The 25,794-nt window shown below is 32.1% G+C and overlaps 1 protein-coding gene across 9 annotated transcripts in view; it reads right to left on the bottom strand.

Annotated features, from left to right (window-relative positions):
* The window catches only part of LOC118203977 (uncharacterized), a 147,941-nt gene that overhangs the window by 44,756 nt on the left and 77,391 nt on the right, over window positions 1-25,794 (bottom strand). For 8 of the 9 annotated variants that reach the window (XR_015039581.1, XR_015039579.1, XR_015039577.1 and 5 more), the window contains exons 8-11: window positions 21,550-21,739; window positions 14,213-14,619; window positions 12,799-12,883; window positions 6,171-6,383 (exon numbers count right to left, since the gene is read on the bottom strand). Coding sequence is in view for 4 of the 9 variants with exons in the window: in XM_085811196.1 (XP_085667322.1) it covers window positions 6,171-6,383; window positions 12,799-12,883; window positions 14,213-14,619; window positions 21,550-21,739 (895 nt within the window). In the remaining 5 variants the exon portion in view is untranslated. The remainder of the gene's footprint in view (window positions 1-6,170; window positions 6,384-12,798; window positions 12,884-14,212; window positions 14,620-21,549; window positions 21,740-25,794) is intronic. The other variant, XM_085811197.1, reaches the window with a different exon arrangement.

Here is a 25,794-nt window from a genome sequence, read left to right on the forward strand (position 1 = left end):
CTGAACTATCGCATCAAAATTTTAAAATCTATTAGAAATTATTAATAAATATTAGAAATTATTAATTATTATTATTATCTATTAGAAATTATTAATAAATATTAGAAATCCATTAGAAAAATAAATCAAACTTTTACATAGGCAACATTTATAATTTCTCCAGCAATCATTACGTTAAAACATCTATCGCAACTCAATAAAATGCAACTCATTTGCATAAGAAACTATAAAATCAACTCATTCGTCATACGAAAAATAATAATGAGATAGATACACATAATATCTTAATTTTTTTTCTTTGTGCTCTCTTTTTTTACAGACTGTTGTGAATAAGTCTGGATAAAAGGTCTGAGATTTAAGTTGAAAATTTAATACATCAAATTTTATGTAGACATAATACTATGAAATTTTATTTGTGTGCATAATTACTTATTTTTAGAAGAAAATATTTTGTTAATTTCATATTTCATAACAACATTTTGTTATGATATCTTAATGCAATTCAAAAGATAGCCCTGAAACTATATAAAAATTAGTTTGATTAATAGTCTTTATATTCTTTATAGTAAGCAAAACATATACGGACTTAAAGCCTAGTTTTGACCGAGAGGACTCCAAATATGTTAGAAGCCTATAACTGTTTGATCAAGCATATGTTTTTGCAGCATCACCCTTTATTATATTGTATCAATTTAAAAATATGAAATTAAGCCACTTACAAATTGGCAACGATGTAAATTTTTTACTGAAGATTTATTTTGCAGTCTTGAGCGAGATGTTACCATCTTTCTACGGGTAATGTTTATGAAGAGACTTGAAATGGGTTATGTTTCTTGTCATATCTAACACCCACAGACCTGCTACTAATTCGTTAAAAGTAATTTGAGTCAACAGACTTCTGCCGCTATTCCACAAAGATACTAAACTCACAAATGTCTACACTTTGTTTGAGATTCAAATTCAAAGGCAGTTGTAGTCAGCATCTGTAATCTACTATACCATTTGGGGAAGCTTAATTAATGAAGAGCTGCACTCTTATACGAACAAAGTACACTGCGCAAAAAACAAATGGCACAGTTCTATATCTCCCGTCTACTCAGCCAATTGACAAAATCAAAATTGCATTTTTCATGTCTCGAAAGCATGACTTACGATAGGATATACAGTCAAAAGTCTTTAATTCGGACTCGTCAGGACTTTGGGGATCCCGGATTATCGGTTTTTCCAAATTATAGATCATCAATTTAAATCTGGTAAGATGGCATGCAGAAATTATGAAATTAAAAATATAAAGCCGTAATTTATGAAATAAAGAGCAATTATAATTTAAAGGGTATCAACATTTACAAAAAAAAAAAAAAAAAAAAAGCTTCATATTTATTTGTTTACTTTATTAAACATTTCTTTCAAAGCGCGCATGCGTAAAGCATGCATTACACATCGTCGAAATTAGAAAATTGCAACCAGAAAACTATTTGATGTGTAATCGTGATATTTATAATGACGAGGAATTTGATTTAAATCATATCACAGACGGAGTACATCAAGATGAAATACTACATTTAGTAAGGAATTATAAGCTGAATAAAGTAAAAACATCTGCCCTGAAGATAAGGATAGTTCTGACAGATTAACTTCGAGTTCATTGCGGGCCGCGACGTTTCCCCCTTCCCCTCCCGCAGAGCAGCGTGAAATTGATAAACAGATTTCGGAATGGTTAGAGAAACAAAGGATATGCCTTTATCTATTTTTTGCAGCGTTTACGTATTCCACTTTTCGTTTTATGGACATCGAAACATGCTTTCGCTTTGTAGATAGATCCTTTGGCAGCTCCAGAATCAGAAATTCTATTTGACATAATCCAAAGTTCAAGCTTACTGTTATAAAATTGCTCTAACACTCTGGAAAAAATAATAAGCCGGATCCAATTCAAAGATTAAGGAACAACGTAGTCTTCAACATTAACTGAATTAGATAATTTTAGCTTAGCTTATACCGTCTGTTATACATTAAATGTGCATGCGTAAACGTATTATGCGCACGCACATGCGCATACGTAAACGGCTGTGCATATGCATGAGCGCATTATGCGTTGACGCATGCGCAGAAAGTTTGTAGCTTTGAGGTCCGGATTATAGATCATTGCGGACTATGGGTGTCCGGATTAATGACTTTTGACTGTATATTAGAACACTGTGTACACTGTGCAAAAAAAAAAAAAAAAAGGGACAGTTCTGTTTCTCCCATTCTACTAGGCCGATTGACGAAATTCAACTTGGGTTTTTCATACCTCAAAAGTATGACTTAAGATATGTATCAGATTTATATATAACATAGTATATGTATTTTGACATAAAATCGGACTTTTTCTTAAATAACATACTAATTTTTTCATACTTCGATTCTACAACTCAAATTTATCTTTACGTCTTTTTTTCAGATTGCGCCAAGAATAATTCACTTGCTGAACTTAATATATGGCAACCTATTTTCCTTTCGCTTCCATTATGCCAGAGCAGAAAAAAGGCACCTTGTTCCTACCTTTTTACATTATGCATGAGTGGAAAAAAAGTCACTTAGTTCCTACTTTCAAAGAATTTTAACAAAGTGTCTAAACCACATTTGATGTTTTATCGCTTTCAACAAATATGCCGAATTTCAAAACCTGCCAATGTATCAATTCACATATATCTTCAGAAATTTTGAATAAAAAACTGTAATTTTTTGCAGTTACACTTAGAAATACATCTACTTTAAGATCATGGTAAAAATTTTACACATTATAATTCAAATTTCTTTTTCAAAAAATGTTATTTAAAAGTACAAATTTTTAAAATAAATCATAAAAAATATATGAATTTTATTTAAAATGAACCTGAATTTCAAAATGGGAAAAGAAGAATCAAATAAGTTTAATAAAAGAAGAGAGATTAATAAATATATACCAAACTCAATTAACATGGAAGTGCTAAAATTCTGAGATCTAATTTTTTAAAAACTGCTCGTGCGATTTTTACAAAACTTAGTAGTTTGGCGTAATTTGAGTCGTAGAATTGAAATATGGAAAAACATTGGCCTGTCATTTCAGAAAAAGTCCGATTTTGTGTCAAAATACCTATATTAGACCAATTTTAACAAATATGTATATACGTAAAAAAGCAAATTTAAAGTTCAAATAATGTGCAAACATATAAAAGATTTCATTTTCGAACTAATCTACAATATCATTTTAATTCAGATAGCATAAGTAAATCAAGTACAAAACCAAAAACATGAAAATAAATTCACCAATTTATCAAATTAAGATTAATCTAAAAAATTCTTTTGAAACAATTATATTAGACCAATGCTATATACTATAAATCTAATGCATATCCTAAGTTGCACTTTCGAGACATGAAAAATGCAAGTTGAATTTCATCAATCAGCCCAGTAGAACGGGAGATATAAACTGTCCCATACAATTTGATGCAAAATTCATGAAGAGAGACTATATGAATAACATATAGAGTTCTTTCTGAAGTCCTCTGTCAAAATTTTTATCAGTTGCAAGTCTAAAGAAGGAATGGATATGAAATGCCACTGATTATTCAAAAGTTTCTTTTATCCTTTTATCAGCAGCTAGATAACAGACATCTGGTTATGAATGACACAAAAATATTTACTTCATTCTGCAGTATTTCCTAAACCAAACTGGATTTGTATGGGCAATATTTATGCAGCATTATTCTATTTTGGAACTAAGGATGAGTACTTGTTTATTTAGTACCATAGGATAAATATGGTCTTTCAAGATATCCAGTTTTGTTCAGACTATAACTAAACTCTTGCAATAATTGATATTTTAGCTAAATTTTAATTGCAACTGGTTAATGATGCTCCAGTAAAAAACAAGTTTTAATTGTGGTGGTAGTAATTTGCCTGAGCAAGACATGGTTGGAATAATTAATTAAGGACTAGTCAACCCATTGTGAACAGTCTTTGCATATGACAAGGGGCTTAGAGAATCCAGATCACAGATGGGCCTCTTTGATTCACAAATGAATTCTAATAGTCAAAATGGCATGGATACCTTAAACACCTAACATTTAACTCTTGTAATAAAGTCCTAATTATCACATAAAATCCTAAATTATAAAAACAACTTATAGGTACCCACATGCTTGTGTTTCTCATTTAAAAATAAGGAAATGCACACAGAATGATGTGCCATACATATCAGATCGTCTGAATGATTCCTTTGTCTGCAGCCACCTTGATTTTTGCCTAGAATGATGTGCCACATATAAAAGATCATCTGAATGATTCTTTTGTCTGTGGCCAGACTGATTTTTGCCTAGAATGATGTGCCAAATACCTCAGACTATGTGAGTCATTCTTTTGTTTGTGGCCAGCTTGATTTTTTTCCTAGAATGATGCCAACAGGCTACATCAGATAGTCTTTTGTCTGTGGTCAGCTTGATTTTTGCCTAGAATGACATGGCAGATACCACAAATTGTCTGAAATAATCTTTTGTCTGTGACAAGCTTGATTTTTGCCTAGAAAGATGTGAAAAATACAACAGATTGTCTGAATCATTCTTTTGTCTGTGGCTACTTTGATTTTTGCTTAGAATAATGTGCCATATATATCAGATTATTTGAATACTTCTTTTGATTGTGGCCAGCTTGATTTTTGCCTAAGATCCTAAGCAAAAATCTTTTTGCCTAAGGGGCCAAATACGCAGAAAGAAAAAGAACATTAGAGGGGGAGGTACAAGGGAACAGCATGCCTAGGGCTCCAGTCTTTCTTGATCATATCTTACCAGTGGAAGAACACCAAATCTCCATTATACTCTAATGGTTGCAAAATACTATGTAAACTGTGACATTAATGGAAGTAAACATAAGAAAATGCAATCAAGTAAATCAGTGATGTTAAGCTCCCAAAGAAAATTTCAGTATTAATTGGATCTTCCTTATTGGCATTTAACAATACTATCAAGCCTGATTTTTTTTTCTTTTCCTCAGCATTCAATTATGCCAATCTATTCTCTGCCTGCAGTACTTTCATTCTGAGACAATGCAATGCTCTTTTTCATATTTGCCTACAATTTTCCATATTGTACTTCTCATAAGACCATTTCTATACATTTGATCGTAACAATTTGCACAAGACATATTCAATAATTCTAACTTTTCTGAAATTCACTTGAGAGTTGCAAAAAATTTCAAAAACTGTAGACTGCAGTGAACTGCATAAATTCATTCAATATCACTATAAATAATTGACAGCTTACATTCTAACTTACTACTATACATATACAGGGTGTTCAGGATAAATTTGACATATTTATAATTGATTGTATTTTTCTGTAGGTTGGAGGTATTGACACACACTACTCGTCATTTAAAAGTTTGAATCCTTCTTCATTCATATACAAGATGTCAGAAAGGATGGATGACTGGAACCCACCTGAATCATGGAAGAGAATAACTTGCATCATGATGATTTGTGCCGGCCATCAAAATAAGGATATTATGACTGCTGCCCAATGCTCCCTGAACACAGTAAAAACAATCAGGCATGAACTAGAGACTTGCAATAGTGACTACGAGGATGCAGCCACCACCAAAAGTCAAAAATGATTGTCTGAAAATTTCTACGACTTCACCAGTCCAGACCTTAACCCCGTGGATTATTTTGTATGGGGCACAGTTGAAAAAGACACCAATCGCACTTTCAGTAATACAAAAGCCTAGTTAATGGATAAAATTAAAACAGTTTTTGAGGCCCTTCCCAGGGAGACTGTAGCATCAGCTTGTTTGGGGTTTCGAAGCAGGATTGAAGCTGGGATCGATGCTAATGGTGGTTATTTTGAGTGAATCTTATTGATAGTATTGTAATTTACTCTGCCTGTATTTTTTTTTTTTTTTTTTTTTTTTTTTTGTGAATTCATTAAATTTAATAGATACAAAGCGGATTTTCTTTTTCCTTACGAAACTGTCAAATTTATCCGGAACACGCTGTACTGCACTTCATGATATTGCAAGCTCAGTTCAGTTATCTTTTTCAATCATATCTTTACAATTGCTGCTATTGTTATTTAGTCTATCACAGATACCAGAGCAAAAAATATATATATAATATTTACATGTAATAAAAATATGAAAAATGACTGATAGCTAACCAGATTTTTGGCCCCGACTGTGCAAAATAATTGCAAATCTTTTTGAACAATGAACATTAAAACGCTTGGCACAAGATGTAGAGCAAAATCGCTTTGAACGTTTAAACTTGGATTTTGGTCCAAGTTTGCCACAGAATTCACATTTTGCCAATTCTACCGGGCCTCCTCGAATTTTTGGTATCTTCTCCTTTTTCTTTGGAATTACAGCAACATCTATAGAAAACAAAGAACTGGTGAGTAAACTTATCACCATAGAATATTACATTTAATTTTTTAAAATTAAAAAGAGCGTAATATTTGATTTGTAATGCAACAAAGATTTGGGGAAATATGCTTTTCTTTGTTACAGCAATAATATTTTTGCAGCCATTAATGTAAAATTAAACTCTTGAAACATATGAAATTGGGATCTAGATAGAACTAAAATTAGATCAAACACCATCCAAAAATTAGTTAGTTATTAGCATTAATTAGTAACTGAGCAATTATGAGTATAAAATTAATTCAATAAAAAAGCAATAAATTTAGTTATTCAGTTCTGATTCTTGTTGTTTCTCAATGGTAATAAAAATACAAACACCGGTAGTCAATGATAACATACTGGTGACTCATTTATGCTTTTGAAAGGACAGCGAGTCTTCTAAAACTGTGGCAAAAGAATCAATGCAGTTGCCAGACCTTCATATGGCAAGTAAAAAAATACCACTTTTTTGGACTGATAAGCCAAAAATATGTTTTTTTCAAATTAAAGCCTGATTCCAAATCAATAATATTGTTTCAAAAAAAAGTTTAATTACTTAACTTAGTTGAACCTAAGTTGATGGAAAATATTTAGGATATTGTAACAAATGAAAGAGCAACAAAATGTTCAAATGCTAAAACTAGACAATTAAATTTATTTCAAGAAAGCAAAGATGTATGCATTAACCCTTTCTGGCACAGTGTGCCCAAACTAAGCAACCCAAAAAGTTCCCTCTGTACACACTGAAAAATTGAATGGAAAAGGCTTTATAGGTTATTTTAGGTTACTTTGAACCTTCTTTATTTATACTAGATGGCATTACAAAACAAACCAGTTCATACATTTTAGCCTTGTTTAGTTTTTAAAGCCAAGAGAGGAACACTTGAGCCACAAGATAGCAAACCACTTCCTCCAGAGTCACTTAAAATGCATATTTTTGAGAAATTAATGGATACTCTTAAATCTGACCAGGCAGCAATATCAACAGGCAAATCCCGGGCTAGCATTCAAGACACTTGAAAAACGTTTAGTCAAAAACTCCGTATAGAGGCTGTGGCAAACTTCAGACTGCAAACAGGTCACGATTGCATGATACATCATCTTAATAAAAATGGCATCCTTCCATCTAGTATATGCCACATAAGTGCAGAGCATCTTCTTATATGCCCAGAACAAGATAAACAGTCTCAGAAACATGGTGAGATAAACTATACCAGAATGCCAGAGCTTTCATGAAGTCCTTGTAAAGACTACATCTCTTATGTTCCTTTCCTTGTTTAAATTTTTAACTTTTTACTTTTGTTTCCGTGTTCATTTATTCTGATTCTTACATTAAATGTTTGTTCTTTTTTATTGTATATCATTGTTCTTGTGCGATACTTGAGCTGTTTTATATATTTGGATTATCTTTCCAATAAAGTCATATGTAACAACAACAGTTTTTGAAGACCCTCATTTTTCAGAGAAATCTTTTCAGAGAATTTTTGGGGGAGGTGTAGAGTAGCTTCCAGTGGTGCACCTTGGGTAATGCTAAATCTGCTATGGTAATCAGAATCCAGTGTTTTATAATCGTAGGCAAAATCTTTTACTCTATTACGTCCTTCCAGTTCTTGCTTCAGCGCTTTTTTCGAAGCTCAGTTAGCCCACTTCGGGTATACTCATAGAAATAAAACAGTGAGTTCTATCTTTACAAAATTTCACCTGTGTACTCCTCAAGGCCTAAGACTGCCTACCAGTTATTTATTTATTTATTTATTTTTTGTTGTTGTTGCTGTTTTGTTTGTTTGTCCATTTGCTGGTTGGTGGTGAAATTCCAACTTTAAAAGGTAGCATGCCAGAAAGGGTTAAACATTTGACTACTGGTATTGCACTTAGCCACATGAAACCATGCCAACTTTACCAAAAATTTACCTAGTATGTTGCCACTGACAACAGGTATTTAAATTCTTATTGAAACTGAGAAACAGCAAGAATCACAACTAAATAACTAATTTTATTGCTTTCGTTTTTACATGCTGTAAATGATCCACTACAGCAGACACAAGTGTGTGTTTGTGTGCGTGTGGGGGGGGGTATTTATAGAACCAATCAGTTCTGTCATCAGAAATCAAATAAAAGAGAAAGTTACCAGTATTCTGCATGTTTAGGCACTTCGAAATTGATTAGATTTCTTTGATTTTGAATTAAAGTAATTAGAAATAATAGAAAACAAAAACTTGAAACTCAATGACTACAAAAATAAGACTTGAAAAGATTGGAGCAAAAATATTTAGAAAGTATTCTTAATCTCCAATTATATTAAACATATATATTATCAGCAGTTTTACGAAATGGAGCTTTAATATTTTATAAACATTAAAATACATACAACAGTACTCATTTTTAATCCTTAGCAATTCTTTGCTCAGTAATCTGGTCAGTGATAATTTTTTTTATTACTTGTGGCCTAGTTTGATTGCAATAACTTGTTTTATATATTTAAGATGTAACTAAAATTGTTTTTAAATTTAAAACAAGGGAAAAAAATTTAAAATCTGAAAAGGTTCAGATTTTAAATTACGACCAAAGGGGCGTTTTTTTTTTTAACATTTTGTGTGTTACCTTTATTTATTAAATATCATGTTCTATGTACACAAACCATACAATTCAGTTCAACAGCAATATCGCAAATTAATTTGAAAATGAGCATATCTTTAGAATTTCCAATACAGAGTCTTGTGTGCTAGAGATAAAATTGTTTTTTTCCTCCTTCCTCCAGTGTTGTCGTTGCTTGCTTTGAAATCATTTAGTTTGTTAATCAAAAATTTGTTGAAGTGTAACAAATAAAAGGAAGTGAAATCGATAATAAAACAAATTTCAAATTCAAATTAGGACTTTCACATGCCAATATTCTATGGAAGATTTATTCAAATTTTGATGGCTCTAGGTACTATTGTTTTATCCCAATTCGAGGAACATACATACATTCATGCAGATTCTTCATTATTTAATTTCTTTAAATATAATACAGGGTGATAATATTTGGTGGCAAAAATTGAAAAGTGAAACGCTTATCGTGATTCGAATCAAAATGCCAAAACGAAATGAATAGTCCTGCTGGGAAAATTGCAACTTTAGACTAATAAAATAAAGACGATTTTTATTTTTCTGAATTACAATATTTTAAATTATAGTTTCAAATTTTACTAATCTTTTGAAGCGCGTGTCTACAAGAAGACAAGATTTTTTGTGTGTGTGCTTCACTTCCTTGTCAACAATATGTCCTACTACTAATCATTTCAAATTTTCTGCCCCAAAACATTCTCAGTTATGGATTTCCAATGTTACATTATATGATAACCTTGGAATTTGTTCAGGTTTTTATTGAGCAGATTAACTACTTATGATAGCACTAAATTTCTTCTTTGGTTACCATACAACATATTCAATTTAAAAGTCAAGTACAGTGAAAATTGTTTAACATGAAACTGAAGGGACTAAAATATTTTTTCATATTAAAAGAATTTCGTGTTAAAGGACATTGGGGGGGGGGAACATATATTCAACAAAATTAAGCTTATTAGAGTACATTTTTTTAGATAGCTTTGTATATATGCATGTATTTAATAAAAAATCAATGAAACAAAAACATCAGGAAGAGCTTAAAATTAATACAAGATTTTCAAGTTTTTTGAAAAACAAAACATTCATTGAGTTTTTGGAAAATACTCTGATATTTTTCTTCGCGTTGTCTTTTTAAGCTTCAAATTGTCCAATGTCATCCATTTTGTTATTCATTTCACCATTGGAATGTGCGTCTAAATAACTGTGCATACTTTTTATGACGTTCCTCATGTTGGATGAACATAGGAACAGGAGCTGCATTATTCATTTCATTTGTCAGAATCTGCATCAATTCTATTTTGGGCTTTGAACAAACTCCAAAATGTCTTTGTCTGCCATAATTGGGGCTGTACACACATTATCATCATCTACTGCAACGAATTCATAACGATAACACAGTAGGAAACTCCAATAATACAGAAACTTTTTCAAACATTTCATTAAGTGTCAGCTCAGTTTCAATATCCTCCTTCTCCATTTCTCTTGGCACCAAAAAATCTGATACTTCTGAAAACTGTGCATGATGAAAACTATTTTCATTCAACCTTGGAGTTACTGAATTCCATGCAGTGCAACGTATGAAGAGACAGAGACATGCAGAGTGAAACATATGAACCAAACTCACAAATCTTTACTCACACTGCTATGTACTCATCACCAAATACCAAAGCCAAATGATGAAAGATGAGATATTTATGTGGGGTTTGTAGGGGTGGAAGGTGAAAGTAGGTTAGATAAACAAAACTGGCTCATGTCGCAGGCTATTCCGAGGATATTTCAAAGCCAAGTTAGCCTTCTTTCTATGAAACATGTGAAACCATCTCACTTTTATTTCACACCCCTCTTAAATCTCGCCTGCGAGGCCAGTGTTTTCCGCATTTTGTTCATTCCCATAAAGGCTAGCTTTTCATATTAGTTTCATGTTAAGAGAAACAAAATGGATAAAAATATATAGTAGTTTGTCAGGACCATTGTATTATTTCGTGTTAACCAATATTTTGTTTTATGCATTTTTGCATTAAACGTATTTGATATGAAAAACAAAGTTTAAGCACTAGACATTTAAAAGATTAGCAGAAATAACTATCACAGTAAAAATACCCTAAGTTTATGTATTATGCAGACATGGATAACAAAAATTTTAAACTTAACCAATTTATTAAAAAAAACATTTAACAATATATATAAAAATAAATATACAATAAACAAATTTGATAAATACAAGAAACTTGAAGTTTAGATTGTAGCATATTCATTGCAAAAAAAATTGCACTTAGTTAACTATTCATTAATCCCCAACGGTGTTCTTTTAAGAATATTACATTATTAATGGTACTACAAACACATTATCTATTCCATGAATACTGGCATTCAAAATCTCACCGACAAACATATCACAGCAAAAGGAAAAAAAAAAAAAAAAAAAAAAAAAACTACATGATTAACTTGAATTTCACTTGATTAAATAAATCCATGCTTTTAACTAAGAAGACACCTGGAAAATTTAAACCTTGAAAACACTTGTGTTTAAAGATGCCGACAACTGCAGTTGCTCACAGGAAACAACAAATTGAAAACATTGCTGCTTTGCTGAATCCTGGAAAACAAACATGGCACTAAAGAGCCACTCAACACTGAATGCCATGAATCAAAAGAATGTTCCCGAATTCGAACTGGAACAACACACAAAGAAAAATGGGAAAAAGGAGAAAAATAATCACTTAATTAGAGCGATGTGAGATAGTTATACATGCAGTAGATATGCCATCATAGCACAGCAGTCAATCAACTATCAGCACGACCCTACTTTCCAGGTGACGTAATCTCGAGTTTCACTTTTGCATATTAATAAAGCGAGAACAATCCGTTCATAGCATAAACAGTGGCGGTGAATTTGAAGAGGGGGGGAAATTGAATTATTTCAAGGAGGAGAGATGATGCAAAAGGTGTTATAATAAGCCATATTTGCAACAGTATTTCACTGTCACACATTTAAGTCACACAAATATTTAGTTAATTCATTTATTAAAGGCATTATAAGCTGACTTAAATTTTTTTTTTTTTTTAAAGTAATTTATTCATGATTTCGCTGTTTTTTTTTTTTTTTTTTTTTTTTTTTTTGTTGATCATTCACAATAAGTACAATGTGCATAAATCAGAAAAAAAATTGCTTGCTATCATAAATTTTATCAAATTGGAAGTACAGTCACAAATAGTTGTCATTGTACTCATTTTACTGTGTTAACAAACGAATACTTCTTTTACTGAAAAGCTTCTAGTCATCAAAATATAAAGATACAGCTTCACTCTATAATGTAACACTGCTTCAAAACAAATGCTTCAGAATAACTCTAATATGCAGTAATTCAGTACAAAACATCATGTTGAATTATGTCTGACACTAGAGTATGTGCAACCACATTTAAGCACAGGGTTAAATGATATATAGTAAGATGCCTCTTAATATGATAGCACTAACGTTATCATTAATGTTAATGTTATCATTCAGATATTCTGACTGATTTGCTGAAATCCTGCCCTTATGTATATGAAAACATGGAAAATATATTGCTTATTGTGATCAATAATTCTGTAAATATGATCAAAATGTTATAGAATAAATTTTTAAAATTAAATTTGCCAAATAAATGATAACCTCGCCAAATAAGAGATTCAAGTTCAGAATGCATTATAAAAATTAACAAGTGACAGAGAAATGTCACGAAAAAAGGGATTAATTAACTAAACACCTCAATAAAAAAAAAAAAAAAAAAAAAAACTTACCTGTGTTATTTGTATTATCATATGACTCCACAGGCTTTTCAACCAAATCATCTTTTGGAATAATACTGTAAGAGGGTAAACTGACCTGAAAAAATTGTATTTACACAATCAGAATGCAGATCTAACAAAATGCATTTCTTATAAATCATGTAACAGAAAACACACATGTACATCCTTTCCATTAAAAAATACGGGGAAGAGAAACAGAGAAAAATAAACTTTTAATTATACAAAGAAAAGTACGATTATGCATACTTAATATAATTTGGGAAATAAATGTTTGAAGAATCAAAATCTTAATTACAACTGCATTGTTTATGTTCAGAAGAAATCAATCAATGCCAAAGTAAACATAGTATATGAAAAATATATTAATATAATAAAGCTAAATGACTGCCTGGTGGCTAAGTGGCTAGTGCGTCGCACAGCTGCATCACAGGTCTGGGGTTCGATCCCCAGACTGGGCAAGGTTGACTCAGCCTTTCATCCCTTGAATGGGTTTATAAAATGAATACCAAGTTTGCTTGGGGACTAACCACCAGGGGGCCTGTGACAAGCTCACTTGCCCAGGGCATATGCTGATGCACTACGGGCCCAAGGTCAAGAAAGCAGATTTCAGGGCACTGCAGGCCGTGGCCCACTAGGGCTGTTGCGCCACCGAGTGTAGTTTAGTAGTTTAATAAAGCTAAATGTAAAAAGAGTATACTTTATAAGATAACCATTAATACAGGAATAATGCATATGTACATCTTCATTAAATCTGTTAGAAACATAAGCAACATCAATTTTTTATAAATAATATGACAGTTTTAAGTAAAATGTTAATAATAATAAAAATACACCCATAACATCAGTGCTTTCATTTGATATAACTCTGATTAGTTTTCAATTTATTTATTTATTATTCTTTATTTCTAAGAACAAGGACATAAATTAACTGTTATTATTGTATTTTTTCTTGCATTTTGAAAAAAAGATAAAAATTTGTGACTAGCATTTTACAAAACTGTCAGCAGCGGATTATTTTCAAAGACTTGGGTTCTTACCATCAAAAAAGCGTGTATTATGAACATGATATGGTCAGCTGAATACGGCTAATAAAACAGTCACAGACTGGACACCTGTGGGAAAGTCTGAACCCATAGCATTATCTACAGAACTTCAAATAAAATTACAGGATGTAACAAAATAGAAGAAAGCGCCTTTTTGTACTTTACAAAATGCAAAAAGAAAGCGGATCAAATACAAATTCCTTATTATTATTTAAAAAGGAGTTAATTATTTCAAAATTCGGCAGGAACGACTGCTGCAACAGCCTTTGCCAGCTTTTATGGTCAACATGATAATATTTAATATAATTAATAATTTGTGTACCTTAGATTCATTACAAAAAAGAATTGGAATGCATATTTACTGGAAATGGCTCTGATCCTTCTTGAATGACAAATCCTTCAATAACATGTGTTAGAACATGCGGCTTGACAATAGCTTTCTGCAGCTGCTTTTCTTTAACTGCAGGTTCTGGCATGGGCATTACTATTCCAATGTTTTCTGCTTCGATTTCTTTTCGACTGGGAATGATCTTCTCCACAGGAACTGTAATAGGAAGGGCAGGTGATGAGGATGACACTGATTCTTCCACCACTTCCATTTGTATACCTTCAGTTATTAATGGGACAGCAGGAGATGGTGCCACGATGGCTACGTCTGGTGCTGAAAGTGATTCCATAGGTTCTGTAGCTTGGACGACCTCTATTTCCATGGATTCCGGCACAGATGGAGAGAAGGCAGTTTCCGTTACGGCTGACTTTGTGAATGGTTCTAAATGTAAATGTGTAACTAACTCTAGATTATAACGATTTCATTTCAGAAATATATTCATCTAGTACAGAAGAAACTAAACAATATTCTGATTGTTCAGCTAATGTTATACAAAACAAAAGTACAGTGATACTTTGGAATACATCACTACATTACTACGCTTTGCATTGTGTTGCATTTGACATTCATAGTCGTTTGAAGTGTAACTACTGACTATAATTGGTGATATCATGAAGAGTTTATGACTATTTTTGTGGAACGTTCCAGATCTCTGAAATGTTTCTTTTGATAAAATAAATTTTGGCAACCTAGCATCGGAGCTGCATACATTCAATCTAGTATAAACTCATGTAACAATATATACAAAGTCAGACATAAGTGGATGTATATTGAGTACATACATATACAGGGTGATTCTTAATTCTTTTTACAAATTAAGAGGAGTGATATTACTCATCCAGATGAACAATAATTACCATAGAACATAGGGTTGCATTCCACTCTGAGAGGCAGAAAAGAGGAATATTAGAATTCAAACTTGAACTTACAACAGTGTTGGGAAAGCGAATGAATGAGACTAAAAGTTCCACAATCAGTTTAGTGAAAAACTCTGCACAAAATGGACAAAGCCAGAAACTTGGTGTTCGAGTGTTAATTCGAGCTCAGAGTTTGATGGCAAACACTAAAATGCACATTTTGGTTCGCAGAGACTCAAACTCGCAAACGATTGCAACAAGTTAATTGTCTGAATATTATCAACTAACTCCAACTTCTGCTGTATGCCGAGATTAGCATGAAAAGTTCATGCTGTGTTCCGGCTGTCAGAACTTTTTCAATCTGTGTTCCGGCTGTCAGAATTACGTCCCAAAGAAGGGCTCTTCAAGTAAAATAAGCACAGCACAGTAAGTCCAGGAGGACAGGATAGAAGACTGCGAAGGGGGAAAAAGCTGCTACATTGATACTTGATATCACGGTAGCAGTTCTTCCCCTAATAGACAATTTCCCTCTAATAATTAGATAATTAACTTGTCACAATCATTTGCGAGGTTGAGACCTTGCCAACCAAAGATGTGCATTTCAGTGTTTGTCATCAAAGTCTGAGCTTGAATTAACACTCGAACGCCAAGTTTTCGGTTTTATCCATTTTGTGTACTCTCTGCGAGTTTTTCATTAAACTGATTGTGCAACTTTTTATCTCATTCATTCACTCTCCCAATACTATTGTAAGTTCAGGTTGGAATTCTAATATTCCTCTTTTCTGCCTCTCAGAGTGGAATGCGACCCTATGTTCTATGGTAATTATTGCTCCTGTGGGTGATTACTATGACCCCTCTTAATTTGTAAAAACAATTTAGAATCACCCTGTATATGTGGCTGCATATTGAGGTACCCTTGCATTTAATTCTTTTCTTTCTTGGATTATATTAGATGACTCTCTAAAAATATCACATATATTTTTCTCTAAAAAACTCATGATTTGCCATAACAAGAAGAAAATATTATTGAATTAACTTTAAAAAATTACACAATGTTTCACTTTTACAAATGATGTTAACAGTTATATCTTCATAGTTTACCTTTTATGCACCATTTAATTCTATCATACAATAATAGTTTTATAGAAGTACATGTAAATAATACACATAACTAGAAGAAACTAACACAATTCCCTTATTAGAATTTTGATGTATATGTAAATTATACATTAGAACTAATGAATCATAAGTCACAGCAGTCATGGTATCCACTCATAATGACTGATTAAGATGTTGTATAACATAACTGGCTCAGAAATCGAGGACAATATTAGAATTATATGTATTGTTGTACATATCTGTAAATATGTAAATTCTTTTAATATATTGTGCAAAAATTTATCTATTTAGTTATGTATTTATTTGTAGCTTTTAGCACTTTTTTGTATTTGCAGCAACATGTTTTTTACATTATTTGTTTTTTATAAGGAAGTGCTGATTTTTTGTGTTTGATCTGAACATGGCAATGTTTTTATTATAAAAATAGCTCAAGTAGAATGTAAGATATGTGCAAATATGCTCCTTGTGGGCCATGGCACCTAATTCTTCCTGAAAATCCCAGATGCCTGTGCTACACCAAACCTGTGCATGTGTATATTGTGGCATAGAACTATATAAATATAATTCTGAGAGACTGTAAAAATAGCTCAAGTAGAATGTAAAATAGCTCAAATAGAATGCAAGATATCAGCAAATATGCTCCTTGTGGGCCATAGCCACTAATTCTTCTGAGAATCCCAGATGGCTGAGCTACACCAAACCTGTGCATGTATATATTGTGGCACAGGACTATATAAATACAGTTGTGAGAGTCTTGATAAAATAGCTCAAGCATAATGTAAGATATGAGCAAATATGCTCCTTGTGGGCCATGGCAACTGATTCTGCCTGAAGATTACAGATGCCTCTGCTACACCAAACCTGTGCATACGTATATTGTGATACAGAACTATATAAATACAGTTCTGGCAGCTCGGATAATTTGTTGTTAATAACCATATTTCCTCACTTATTTTCTCCCTTTTTACTTATTTTATTATCTAAAAAGTGAGAGCAAAATTATGTGGATAATTTAATTTTTGAAGGATGTGGCTACAAAAAGTAGTTATGCATAAACTACAGGTAATTATCACAATTGTATTTCTTTAAAAGAAAGCTACATTTTAATGAGAATGCAAAGCAATATTAACATTATGATATTAAATAAGCTATCTTCATTTCTACTTTCCTGTAACTTGAATTTTTCACATTCTCACAGTTTTCACATTCTTACAGTTGTCTCTGCTACTCCTTGGGCCTCAAACCCTCAATGAATAATTACAGAATGTGAATGTGAGCATATTCAGTAAAATGTTGAATGTCGGTTAATGTTTGCTTCATTGTGATGGGTCGGTTTTTGCATTAGGCTTGTAAAATTTAGAGAAGCTTGTTCTTTGAATGTAATGAAGAAGCGGAAAATGGTGTAAATATTAAAAAAATTTCAGAACCTGGTGCTACAATGCTGGGGGGGGATAGTAGTTATTATTAAACTGTGAGATTTAGCATAGGCTGAATTGTGATTTACAGTTTGCTCTGCTAGTAATTTTAGGAAATGATGACATTCTCGTATGCTAAGAAGGAACTGCTTATTATTCATATTTTCCTTGAGTTACATGTTCAGCTGTGCATAGTTTATTCCTATAGTAAATTGATAATTTCTTCCTGTTTATTTGAAGTGATCATTTAGAAAAGGATTAACAAATCAGTAGCCTACAACAATATTTATGCATTCTTAAATAATTTCACAGTTGATCATAACTTGGAAGACGCATTGCATTGTACAAGAAAGGTATTTGGGAATCATGTAGTATGCAATCTATCGCTTTATTTATTATTCTTTTTGCTGTCATTTTATCACACATTTGAATATAAAAGTTTTTGAAGTTTTTATTTGAAGAAGCTGTTATAATAGAATTATGAAACTACTGAAATTTATACTGGCTAAAGTGTTGACTAAGAGTCACAACAAATTTGTTGATTTCAATGTTAGATAATGTTTTATTTATAGGGACCCTATTTTTTGGTCATTTCATAATGATTTTATTTCAGTAAATTTACTTTTTATTTTTATTAGTCCAAAGGGGCTTTGTCCCTGAAGGACTATTGTTTTCGTTTTGCGATTGTGCGTTGAAAACTTTAAAAGGCTGTATCACTTTTAAATCGTTGTCACCAAATACTATTGCCCTGTACTATATTTCAAGAAATTAAATAATGAACAATATGCATAAATGTATGTATGTTTCTTGCATTGTGATAAAACAACGGTACCTAGAGCCATCCAATTTCGAATGACGCAATCCTTTTGCGAATATGGGCATCTGAAAGCCCAAATTTGAAATTTGTTTTATTATCGATTTCATATTTTGTAAAACTTTAACGAATTTTTGATTAACAAACTGAACGATTTAAAAGCGAACAATGGCAACACTCTACAGTGGGCCTTTTTATCTCCAGCACGTGGAACTGTGTATCAGAAATTCTAAAGATATGCTCATTTTAAAATTATTTTGCGATATTGCCGTTGAACACTGAATTTTATGGTTTAAATGCAAAGAACATGATATTTAATAAATAAAGGTAACACACAAAATGTTAAAAAAATGCCCCTTTGGACATAATTTAAAACCTTTAATATATAAATGAAACATAAATGAAACCTTTCAGATTTTTTTTTATCTTTTTTATTTTTTTGATTTATAACTAGAATTAATGGGATTGAGGATATTAGAACAAAAATGTATCATATAATCTATATGATATTTAATGTGCACAGTAACGAGAATGTGCATGATGCTGAGTTTGCCCAAGGCTCTGTTATTTTTCAAGTGAGCAGAGACTCCTGTACAAATGAAGAAAACAATACTACACATAACATTAAACAAAAGGGGGAAGAAAACAATAATGCATGTAACATTAAACAAAAGGGGGAAGACAACAATAATACATATAACATTCAACAAAAGGGAGAAGAAAACAATAATGCATATAACATAATATACATAATGTTTAATGTGTGCAGTGCTGAAACTGTGCAATTGTCTGATATTGTTTAACTGAAAACAGATTGCTGTGTAAATGACAAGAACAACAGTAATGTTTCATAATTATGTATAAAATCTAATGTATCATTATGATATTTTTAATTTGAATTATAGTATGAAATAACTAACTAACTAAAAGTGATAGATCACATTCTACATGAATACCAACCAAATGGTTAAATAATTGCACAAGAAGATTCAATCAAAAAGATTCATCGTTCAAAGCTTTAGCTTATTGTAGTATATTGTTTTGATGCATAGCCTCAAAATAACACAAAACTTTTTTAACAACTAAATGTTGCCTGTGAAAAAAAAAAAAAAAAAAAAAAAAAAAAAAAAAAAAAAGAACAGTCCAAATACAATCTGATTTTTGAGATATGCTAAGAGCCTTGATATTTTCTGATGCACTCTTGCAAGAAGCTGCACTAATGCTGGACAGAGGAACATCATTCTGCCAGAAGATATTAAATTATAATTATAGTTCAGATATATTAAATAATTTTTGTGTATTTTTTCCCTTTTATTTATTTTATATAAATTCTTCCTTATCACATAATACAGCTTCAGATCAATGAACAATTAATTATCAATTTCATTAATAATATTTTTAATGAGCAGGGTCTTGCCTATACTAATCAACTGCTGATGCATATTTGGCTACTGATCCTTGATCGTTACTGAGGCCCTTTAAATTTCAGCCACCCCATTGGGAATCTCTGATTTAAATACTATGCTAATTATGCACATGCTTACCTTAATTTTTAATCTAAAGCCTTTTTAAACAAAGGAACTCAATGTTATTGTTTAAATTATTCAAACACATACACAAACTGTGTGGCATACATTATATTTCTAAAAAAATGTGCAAAACATTCCAATGAAAGTGATAACAGATTAAGCATTATTAAAATTAAAAAAATAATAATAATAATAACTGATACATGTAAAACGTGCATCAATATCCTTTTTTAGACTTTGTTTAGGTATTTGATTATGGGAGATTATGGTACTATTGCATTACCAGCCCAACCATGACACGAATCACAGAGCAAAGTGATATGTCACCATTGTAGGCAACCCAGAAAATATGTTTTTATCTGGCCACCCAATAAATATGTGCAGTTTTGGAATTCTGAAGTTCTGTTTCCCCAATGGCGAGCACTTGCCTACGTCGGCACCGGCCACTCCTAAGGCCAGATGTGGTGGTCTCTTTATTATGGAGGCACCTAATAAGTGGGCCACCTTTGCTTCCTATGAAGGGACAGACAATTACGTCCATGCCTTCTCCGGGATTCGAACCCAGGCCCTTCGGTATCGCAGTTAGGTTCCCTTAACCACTACAACGTCTGGGCAGCGGAATTCTGAAGATTATGGTTGTGGATTCTGCTTCTTTTGATTACTATTTTTCCTGTGTACCAAATCATAATGTAAATGGAGTGTTGGTCTGCTAATAAAAAAGAAATATATAAGTGATCAAATTGTCCGAGTTATTGTGGGAAATTCTTCTAGAGATAATATCAGGAAGGAGAGCAAAAAGATTGTTTTGAAGAAATTTTATTAAAGTAGACAGCTGAATGGTTATAAAAATATAAATACTGTGAGATTTGATTCTTAGTAATATTGTTGCAGTAATAAAATGCATATAAAATTATGCATTTGGCTAGCTTTTATTTACTTCTGATGCAACATTATTACAGAAATCTTAAGCTTGAAAATAGTTTATGAACTATTCTTAGGGACTGTAATAACAGTTTTCTCTCATTTTTCTTTAAATTGAAACAGATTGATGTGTGCATGGACAGTAAGTGCCAGTTTGCTCTGAAATACTAAGAATTCTATAATTCTCTAAGTTAAAACATATCACTGTGCATAAAGGCAGAAAACTGAGAAAACAGAAAGTTAACTGCCTTATTATGAGTGTTTGTTTCCTTTTTAATTCAGTTAATTTGTTACTGTTTAATAAAATTTGGAGTATTTTAATATGGATGCATGCTTTACGCAAATTTTACTGTTTCATTATGCATGTTCCTTGCATTTTTAGTTTTCTCAATTCACTGCTGTTTTATGTAATTTACCATTTCCTAAAATGGCTACTGTTCTTCACATGTTAGGCTGGCGAAAATCAGCTGGCGCAAATGATTGGCAACTTCGTGGAACAGCTGGGCGGATTATGTGATAGTACCAAGAATAATTTTCAAAAATTAGAAAATGTACTCCTAACACAAATATGTTTTCAAATCAACTAGATAAAGTAACTGAAATGGATGCTAAACTTAAAATAAATATGGCAGGTCCATTTAAAAACTTATTAATACCTAGTATCTTATTATATGAAGAAGCTAGCTTAGATTCCGAGGTAGGTTTCGTCTGGTTCGCTGCATCAGCTTTTTGACTTGGGGGAGGCTGTGTTTGAGTTTGTGTTGTTGCTGTCTGAAAATGGACAGAACTTCCTCCAGATGGTGCTTGAACCGAGCGATAATGAAGTACACGAGACCTCTGTTTCCCCTGAAATTGTGCCAAAAGAAAAGTATAAATACAATGTAAAACATTCACTTCCATTATTACAATGAAAATATTTTAATTTTTCAACAAGGATTCCTGATCTCAGAACTATTTGTGTAAGAGAAAGTTACGTTCCCCTAAAATTCCCTTTCAAATGTTGACAATCATTAATATCTAAACTAGGGTAATCAAGAAGCAGATGACAGTTATTTGTACAAAATTTTACACATTTGAATCAATTTTTTTTTTTAATCTTTCAAATCGATTTATATAAATTACTCCAAGTTATCTGCAAAATACAGTTTAAAGTCTGAAATTTGGATGTCCAATATCTAGAATGAGCAAACATCTAGACCTCTGAACCACCAGTTAAAAAACAAATAAATAGAACAATAAAAAAAATTTCTCCTTATAAAAATCTATGAGTGGAGAATATAACACTTAACAAAAGGAAGCAAGAGTGCCATAAATGTGATTCTTCTCCCCACCAAGTGAGATTCCTAATGTCACTTTCAAACACCTTCTTGTGAGGTAGTCACACTGTAGAACAATACATTGATTGACATTGTACTGATGTTGACAAGGATCAAACATCTGGCCATTGAGTAGGTGTGTAAGGCTGGTGATATGCATTTTGCTGCCCTCTGCAATCTCCTGTGAGTATGAAATTCTGCTGCCTTCCTAAATTCGAAAACTTTTGCTGCCTAGTGCCTCTCCTAAATTCTAAACATTTTGATGCTCGAAGCTCCTCTTAATTTTAAAATTGTTGCCACCCTGTGCAGCCAGACCAGCCTGATTATTCTGAACTCGAACGTTGTCCTGTATACTTTCTTTGAATAGCAAGGAGCATACATCTGTTTCATTCGAAAATAATGGAATTTGTTTTTCTAATTCAACACCAATCTAAGGTTAATATTGGGCCACAGAAAAAGGTCTCCATGTTTTTTTGGTACATTTTTGAACAAAAATTTTGTTTAGTGAAAACCAATTACATGTTGGCCATTATTATCTCTGACCTTTTGTCATTTTTTGGGTAGCTTCATAATTCCATCGGTGTAGAACTTCTGTGGTTTATCGTCGAAAAACTTGGCCAAGTGATTTTCAGAGGCACTTTGGTCTGCTAATTTTTTACCATCAAGAAAGTTCTGTAGAGACCGAAACAAATAGTAGTCAGACGATACAAGGTCCAGGCTTTACAATGAATGCATCAAAACTTCCCAACCAAGTTCCAGCAATTTGTTCCGAGTCATCAAAGATGTGTGTGAACGCACATTGTCATGAAAGAACACAAATCTTTTTCTGCTGGCCAATTCTGGTCGCTCTTTCTGGATTACTTCGTTCAGACAGTCGAGTTGTGCACAGTACAAGGCCGAATTGATGACTTCGCCAGGTTGCAGAAGCTCATAATGGACAATTTATAGCCTGCTCTTTTCAAATGATTCCAAACTGTCATGTAGTTGATGTTTAGTACCTGAACTATTTCCTGACAGCTTTCGTGCTGGTCTTGCTCCACCAGTTGTAAAATTTCATAGATTTTTTCAGTGACTGGCCGAACAGAGTGAAGTGCATTTTTGACATCGAAATTTTGGGAATGGAATCGAGCAAACTGCTCCTGGGTCCTTCATTCACTTAAAGGAATCTCACCATACACTTCAGAAATTTTTTGGCATGTTTTTGAAGCATTTTTGCCTTTTTTATAGTAAAAAAGCATCACAGAGCATATTTCTTCAGATATTTCACTCATTTTTAAATCAATGTAATTTTTTACATGAGCAATGAATTAGAAAACTATCTTCACAAATAATGGAAGCTAAATGTCACCTTTTAAGCACATGTTCGTTTGAAACAATCGAGACAGTGTTGCCGGACATATAGGCATCCACACCATCCAGTGGAAAAAAAAAAAAAAAAACACTCAGACTTTTTATATGACCCAATATTTGTGTTATAGTGTATACAGTATATAGTACAGATACCAGAACATCTGTACGAGTTTCAGTACGATCTGCCTTTGGGTGGGTACATGCATTTTGTAAAATTTCACTGCAACTCATCTTTTTTTTTTAAATAAACATTTAAGCAGAAATTGCTTCCTCCATATTGAAATGATTGTCAAGTTTATAAATTTATATTGGATTAAGGAGACAGAAGCAGGAAGAGTGGCTTTGAATACAATAACTTTTATAAAATAGATTTCTGATAATGTATGCGGATTTATTAAAAATGAAAGAACTAAGCATAGTATTAAAATAGCGGTTATTGTTAAAAAAACATGACATGTCAGCTAAAAGTGTTTATAAGATATGGCAATGAGTAAAATATTGTTGTGAGAGAGGAGAAAATGCTATTTTTAAAGCAAAAATACAGAGGGATAGTGGTCATGTATGCAAACACTAAGAAATTTTGGAAAAAGCAACAAACATAATTTATCAAAATGCCTTGCTGCTGCAAAGAGAGAGCCAATGACAATGATGCAGTGAATAGAAAAACAACATATACCTGAAAGATGTTTTGAGTGTCATAAAACTTGATTTGCAAGATAAGACCTCACAAAAAAAAGCAGTGCTTTGATCTCAAAACACATGACTGGAACTCGTTGCTTGTGCTAAAGAATCTATTAATGTGATCTATAAAGCAATAAATTATTTAAAAATTTAAACAACATGTAATATATATAAAATTAAAGTTAAATAAATACTTATATAGTTGTATCATACTTCATAAATTATACCCAAGCCCTGAAGTTAGTGAGAGAGACGGGAAAAGCATCATTTTTTAAAATGGAACAATGATTTCAACATGAAGGGAATATTTAATATACATGATAAAATAACAAACACAATGGTCAGAATAATACTGCATAAGCTTCAAATACTTTATACTTTAAAATCAGATCTTTGTAAACAATACATCTTAGCTTACAATGATTTGAATTTAAAACCTCATTTCTATATTTCTGATCACGTATCACAGATTATCAACCATATGGAAATGAAAATAATTTCCAACCATATGGAAATGAAAATTTTATTACTGAGGATCTTTAAACAGGCTTTCACCATTAAAACGTAAGCTTTTCCTTAAAAACTGGACAAACTGTCAGAACAGTAAGTAGCAAAGTTTTGTTTAATCTCATGAAAAATCTATACTTAGAGCAAAATTTAAGTGGGTTAAATCATTCAAAAATGACCAAGAGATATTTCACACTCATGATATGCAAATGATATCTCATTGTACATCATTAATCTGTTGCATATTTATGGATGTATCCTGAATGAAATTTCTCATTAAGAAATAACATTATGAAATCTCATTATGAAATGCAGAGATAAAAATATTACTTGCTTCGCCTTGCACTCACAAACTGTTACATGAACATTCAGTTAAAATTTTTAAAATATGCATGTCTGCAATGTCATCATCACACATTCATTCCCAAGTGCTGCTTTATTTTTTATCATAATATTTCATACATGTTCCAAAACTGCAAAGATTTTGTTTTTGGTTTGATTTAATTTATTATGTCAAAGCATTTCAAGGTTATTTTGCCTAAAGGAAGTGATCCGTCTAGGGAAAACTGGCTTATATCTATCCATGTTACCCACAAAAGTGCTCATGCAGCCAGTTCATTCATCATGATTCGAACCCTGGATAAAACTAAGCATGTTCAGTGTTTTACTGCTCGTCTACTGTTGGGCCCACAAAGATTTGGTTCCCCTTTATTTTCTACAAGATGTTTTAGAAATGTGATGTTTTTTCCTGCTTTCTTTTTTCCCACAATGTTTTTATGGTGATATTTTCCCTTGCACTGTTTTCTCCTGCCTTCTTTTCTCTCCCTCAGTGTTTTGTACAATGTCTCCTTTTGCATTGTTTCCTCATCAAGTATCTCTCAACGATGGTTTTGGCAGATGCTTTCCAAATCAAGGATAATTCATAATAATCACGTTAGCTTAGCCAAAACAAAGAATGAAAAATGGGAATATCAATTTTCAGCTAAAGAACAATGAATTAAAATTCTATAACAAATAGTGATTAATTAGTTTGCTGATTTGATTCAG

This window comes from Stegodyphus dumicola, chromosome 2 (genome assembly GCF_044657685.1).
Source record: "Stegodyphus dumicola isolate Sdum_Otavi_A_Nest chromosome 2, ASM4465768v1".
NCBI classification, from domain to species: Eukaryota; Metazoa; Arthropoda; class Arachnida; order Araneae; family Eresidae; genus Stegodyphus; species Stegodyphus dumicola.